The sequence below is a fragment of the Calliopsis andreniformis genome, chromosome 11 (assembly GCF_051401765.1).
Source record: "Calliopsis andreniformis isolate RMS-2024a chromosome 11, iyCalAndr_principal, whole genome shotgun sequence".
Taxonomy (NCBI): Eukaryota; Metazoa; Arthropoda; class Insecta; order Hymenoptera; family Andrenidae; genus Calliopsis; species Calliopsis andreniformis.
The window spans coordinates 20,283,589-20,290,530 of NC_135072.1; the positions used below are offsets into that span (position 1 = coordinate 20,283,589).

At 36.7% G+C, this 6,942-nt stretch overlaps 1 protein-coding gene across 1 annotated transcript; it reads left to right on the forward strand.

The window, feature by feature from the left end:
• Positions 1–1,040: 1,040 nt before the first annotated feature.
• LOC143185368 (cytochrome c oxidase subunit 3-like) lies at positions 1,041–1,682 on the forward strand (the record flags this gene model as incomplete). Its single annotated transcript, XM_076388295.1, is given in 1 exon segment — positions 1,041–1,682. A coding segment is annotated over 1 exon segment (642 nt), but the record flags the coding sequence as incomplete, so codon positions are not given.
• Between the last annotated feature and the right edge of the window lie 5,260 nt (positions 1,683–6,942).

Here is a 6,942-nt window from a genome sequence, read left to right on the forward strand (position 1 = left end):
TTACTATTGGATTTGTTATTTGGAAAAGGATTGATTACGTTGATTTCTTCAACTGCGTGAGTCTTTTGAATATTGTCTGATTTTGATTTATATATATATATAATTGTCTGGAATTGTTTCATATTCTTTGTGTATTGATTATATATTGATTTCTCATTGTTGTACATGAATTATCGCCTTTTGTTTCGCCACGTGGTTTGAGGGACATCGATATCGCCAGTCGATGTCGTGGATTTACCTTGGTGTCCTTACGGCCACCTTGGCGCGGGATAGTCCACGTGCACAGCACGGTTTAATATCTCGTTTGCGATCACATATGTGAATATTTTCTTTTCTTTCTTTTATACGATGCGTGCATTTATTAACGTCATATAATTGTAATTAATATCTTATTATATTATATAATACTTATTATAATTATTTTACGGTTGTGTGCTCATTCACCGTGGTGCATTTCAGTTCTTTCCTCTTCAATTTTCTTTGTTTATGCATACGATTATCTATTGTTAATCTTGTTGTTAGTTCAACAACAACTTGTTACAATCTCAGAGACTATAATATATTTATTTTTTTTTTTCCTTTTGTCTTCATATATACTTTGTGCTGATTACTTCACCTTTCCAAATGCAGGATTAGCATAAGCCTCCACCTCTCGGGAAAATCGATCACGCATAGCGGGGCCCGTATGGGACTAGATGGTTTCCTAACCCATTTACCTTTATCCTCCTTGGATATTTCATTAATAGAAGTTTAGATATACTCGCGCATCGTGGCCGAGCTTCCTTTTCACAGCCGCTCTGTTATCGCGACCACACTACCATTTCGCACTATCTCGGCACATTTAATTCACAGACAGAGTAGTGGCTCGGACTAGACGTTAGAACGCATAGAATTATATTTTTCTCTATAAAAATACCTCCCATGACTAACCTGTGGGGTGATTGTTTATGTGACGGACGGAGTTACGAATTCTGTTCGTAAGAGAAGCGATACGAACGAACGGAGTTACGGACTGCGCCCGTAACAATTGAATTCGATTTATATCATTAATTACTATATTATTTACTATAGAACAATGATGACGAGATGTAATTCGTGAAAGAACATTTCAAGGAATGCACTCATATATAGTATTAGATTTAATAAAATTAGGAATAATTTTATTTGTTATTTCAGAATTATTTTTTTTCAGTTCCTTTTTTTGGGCGTATCTACATTCAGCAATCTCCCCGTCAATTGAAATTGGGATAACCTGACCCCCTGAAGACATTATTCCCTTCGATCCATACGATATTCCCCTATTAAATACAATCATTTTAATTTCATCAGGATTTTCAATTACATGAAGACATCATGCTTTATTAGAAAGTGATATTATTAATTCATCCACTCGATTAAGATATACAGTATTGTTAGGAATCTATTTTTCAGTTATACAATTAATTGAATACTACCAAACTTCATTTACTTATAACGACAGAGTTTACAAATGTATTTTTTATATATCTACTGGATTCAATGGAACTCATGTAAATATAGCAATTATTTTTTTAATATCATGTCTTCTACGAATACACAAAGACCATTTCTCAAAAACCCATCATTTTCATTTTGAAGCAGCTTCATGATACTGACATTTTGTTGATATTATTTGATTAATTCTTTATTCACTAATTTACTGATGAATATATTTATAATTTAAATTTAATTTAAATTTCAATATATATAGTATAATTAAATACAATTAACTTCCAATTAATAAATTTAAGAAAACTTAATATATATAAGTTTAAATTTACTTTATTTATCAACTCTGGCATCTTTATTGCCAATAATTATTATTATTATTAATTCTATATTATCAGAACAAAAAAAAAAAGAATCGAGAAAAAAATACACCTTTTGAATGTGGATTTGATCCACTATCAAATGCACGAATGCCATTCTCTAATCAATTCTTTATAGTTACCCTTTTATTTTTAATTTTTGGTGTAGAAATTATAATAGTTATCCCAGTTATTTTAATAATAAATTATTCTTATTTAATTATAATAAGAATAATTTTTATTTTTGTCCTAATTATATTAATTCTAGGACTGTGAATAGAATGATCTTTCAATTATTTAGATTGAATTAATTAATTCTTAAATCTACAAAATAAATGGATATTAGTTAATTTATAACATTTAATTTGCAATTAAAAATAAAATAAGATTTATTTATATATAAATATATAGATTATTACTTTAATGAAATTTTTAAGTCGAAATTAAATGTAATTTTTTACTTTTACTTTTATAATAAAGTATCTATAATTTTATATATATATATATATATATATATATATATATATATATTTCCTGTTCGGTTCAAAACGGTCTTAACGGAATCATTCTCGCGCGACCGAATTCGAATTCTTTCGCCGCCCTAGCTCTAACCCAACTCAAATCCCCGTTTTGCTACCTGCCTTGGGCCTGCCACCATAATTTTCAAGCAAATAAAAATTATTATCTCGAAAACGAAAAGAGAGGGACAATTATTTCATTTAGAAAAATTAATCCACGTATCAAGATACATGGTATAAAAAAGCTTCAAAGAAATGGGTGAGGAGGCACGTATTCCAAATAATTACTAAATTTTGTAATCAATTTTAATCTTTTGTAAATAATTTTTGTAACTAATTTTTAATGTAAATAATTTTTTAATTACAGCCAGCGATGGTACCCACACTCAAAAAATTGAGACCAACTGGCGACCAGCGAAAGACTGGATGCGTGGAAGAGCTCGTTTTCACGACGATGAATTTGCATACCGTTTATGCGAATTCTTATGGCGTCGATTTTGTAAATATAATAAAATTGATATGATGTCATCTTTAATGGATGCTATTAGAAACGAATATACATTTAATTGATAATATAATGAATTTGGTTTTTGCACGCAGTCACCACTTAGAACGACTTCAATTAGTTGAAATTAGTATATCTCATCACTCGGTTCTAGTCCGTCACTATGTCTAGACTAGAAAGGAAATTAAAAAAGGGAAATCATAACATCTGTATATACAGCTTAAATGGTCACCACCATATGCAATTGCTCGTAGCCAGTGGCTCCGCTCATTGGCTGAGCAGCGTGTAGAAGCCAATATGGCGTCAAACTAGCTAGTGAAATAGTTTAAAAATGCTCACCTCTAAATACGCATAACTTTTCAACCGCTGGATTCCTAAAATTAAAATTTGCATTTTTGGATTCCGCTCGTCCAGTATTATGAAAATATGTAAAAAAAAACCATTAATTTTTATTTCCCCAAAGTAAAGTTTAACCTAATGCTATAGTAAGATAATAAGAAACAATGTTTCCGTAGTTTCACCAGATTGTGCATTATTTTACTGGGTATCAAAACATTGAAAACTCTACAAAAATACTTATTCCATAAAGAATGAACGAAGGTTGGACGTATTAGTTGCTGCAATCGGTGAAAAGTACGGACACATCAGTTTTAATTTTTTTAATTATGGCGCACCGAATAATAATTAATAATAGTAATAACTATTATCGGTGAAACTTACCCATTCGGAGAAGAATTCACTTGCTACCTGTACACTTGTTCCACCGGATCTCTGCACCGATCCCGGTCGTTGGGGGATGATGCCCAGGTAGCGCTGATCGCAGGTGTCCAAGTCCTCAAGAAGACACCTTGCATTTACAACACTACGTGGTCACTAGCACTGATCACTTCACTAAACGAGCACTTGAACTTTTAATGACCGACAATCGACTATTTTGAATCGTTCTGCGCCATTCCGTAAATAAAAACAGGATGTTACGCACTTCAGCGGCGAAATTGCGATCGATACTGGTGATTTTTTCTGAAGTCTCGTTCCTCGTGCCCTCGCATCCCTCCAGCGCGACTTCACGGGGTGTAGTTTCGTCGAAATACTCGAATTTGATTTATTAGTTGACACCAACGAGGTTAGATCTTCCTCGGTTACTTTTTTTTTTGTGGAGGTGGTAGTCTCCTCTTCGGGTCGAAAAAGTCACAAGCAAATTCATGGGGAAAAGCAAAGGCATATCGAATTAGAGTAGGAGACGGCAACGAGTGTCTCGCAGATGTGGCCGTTTATTATCACAGGTATTGGCCTGCAAGTTCAGCGGTACACCGAAGCCGAAGGTCGCAAGGGTTGTGTCGCGCTTACCGTTCAAGTCCTTTCGATGCATTCGGAAGGATGAAATATGGAACTGCTCGTCGTAAAAGTAGTAATTGGGGAAAGTTTCTGGACGTTAAACATTTGGTCAACGGATATCTCGCACAGATAGACAAACTTGTCGATGAAGGAAAAATACATCAATTGTATTCCAATATAAAATAAATAATATTTTTATTTCGATAACTGTATAAATTTGGTTAATAATCTAATATCTTTCATGGAATGCAAATATACTCTTGCGGATAAATGATTTTGTATTATTATGTGAAAGCGTTGCTTTTAGAGTGCTTTTGTCGTATCAATCGTTAAATGTCGATAAATGTCGATAAATACTATTCTGTGACGGATTTAATTTTTGTTACAGTTAGTTTTATTGATGGCCAGGTTGAGGGCGCATTATGTACTAAATATCGATTATACATAGGTGATATGTGTCACCTATACATATGTGTGTGTGTGTGTGTGTGTGTGTGCGTGTGCGTGTGCGTGTGCGTGTGCGTGTGCGTGTGCGTGTGCGTGGGCGTGTGCGTGTGCGTGTGCGTGTGCGTGTGCGTGTGTGTGTGTGTGTGTGTGTGTGTGTGTGTGTGTGTGTGTGTGTGTGTGTGTGTGTGTGTGTGTGTGTGTGTGTGTGTGTGTGTGTGTGTGTGTGTGTGTGACAAACCGATATGTTTTCTTAATGTATACAATTTATACTGTGTGTCTCTATCGCATGTACGGTTTAGGGATGTACGCAACCTCATACGTAGCACAGAGATGCATGAGTAAAAGTGTCTAAAAGCAATCCGGTAAAGTTCTAAAAAAAAAATGGCGATGAGACGTTCCTGAGATGTTTGATCATTACAAATCAGTATGTTTTTAGGACATCTTAAAAAGCATTTTCATAAAACGTTTAAATTAGATTAAGTCTACAAGATGTTTTTCGTTAATGCTTTTGATTCCGTTCTCTATTGCTTTTATTTTGAAATGCATGTGCCTCTTTATATTATTGAAAAATAATTCTTTAATTTTAGGATTTGACTTTCTTTTCATTTTTAGAAATACTATTAAGGAGAAAAACAGAAACGATTGAGTTTGGAAAGCTTTTTTTCTTTTTTATTTCAGGGTTCCTTGAGTTATTTACAATATGTAAAATCTACTCGTTTAGCTGCTTTGCGCGATTGTCGAGTACGCTTTACTGGTTGCAGACTTGAGCCTTAATGTTTCACATAACATTAGTCGATAGGCTGCATTGTTTGCGACGTGTTTCCAGAGCAGCAACCGTAAAAAGGGGCGATACAAACGTCTTGTAAATGTCGTTGTCGTTCTTGTTGTCATTGTTTTATAATTATTATTACGATTATGATTATGGTTATGATTATGACTATGGTTATGATTATGACTAGGATTACGATTATAACTATAATTATGTTTACGATTATGATTACGATTATGATTATGATTATGATTATAACTATGACTATGGCTATTGCAATGGCTGCTATGCCTATGGCCATGGCTGCTATGCCTATGGCTATGGCTGCTATGGCTATGGATATGGCTATGGCTGCTATGGCTATGGGTATGGCTGCTATGACTATGGATATGGCTGTGGCTGCTAAGGCTGTGGCTATGGCTACTATGGCTATGGCTATGGCTATGGCTATGGCTGCTACGGCTATAGCTATGGCTGCTATGACTATGGCTATGGCTATAGCTGCTATGGCTGTGGCTATGGCTGCTATGGCTGTGGCTCTGGCTATGGCTGCTGTGGCTATGGCTACGGCAATGGCTGATATGGCTGTGTCTATCGCTGCTATGGCTATAGCTACGGCTGCTATGGCTATCGCTATGCGTGCTATGGCTATGGCTATGGCAGCTGTGGCTGCTATGGATATGGCTATTGCTGCTATGGCTATGGCTATGGCTATGGCTATGGCTATGGCTTCTATGGCTATGGCTATGGCTGCTACGGCTATAGCTATGGCTGCTATGACTATGGCTATGGGTATGGCAGCTATGGCTGTGGCTATGGCTACTATGGCTATGGCTATGGCTATGGCTGCTATGGCTATGGTTGCTATGGCTATTGCGTCTATCTACTATGACTATGTCTTTGGCTACGGCAGCTATGGCTATGGCTGCGGCTGCTATGGCTAAGGCTATGCGTGCCATTGCTATGGCTACGGCTGCTATGGCTATGGCTATGGCGATGACTGCTATGGCTATGGCTATGGCTGCTTTGGCTATGGCTACGGCTGCTATGGTTATCGCTATGCGTGCTATTGCTATGGCTATGGCTGCTATGGCTATGGCTATGGCTGCTATGGCTGCAACCGCTATGGCTATAACTGCCATGGCTATGGCATTGATTACTGTGTCTATGGCTATGTATATGGCTGCCATGGCTATGACTATGGCTATGGCTGGTATGGATATAGCTATGGCTGCTATGGCTATGGCTCTGGCTGCTATGGCTATGCCTGCTATAGCTATGGCTATGGCTGATATGGCTATGGCTATGGCTGCTATGGGTATGGCTATGGCTATGGCTGCTATGGCTATGGCTATGCCCATGGCTGCTGTGGCTATGGCTGTGTCTACTATGGCTATGGCTATGACTGCCCTGGTTGCTATGGCTATGGCTATTGCCGCTATGGCTATGGTTATGGATATGCCCAAGGCTGCTGTGGCTATGTCTATGGCTACTATGGCTATGGCTATGGCTGCTATAGCTATGGCTATGGCTGCTATGGCC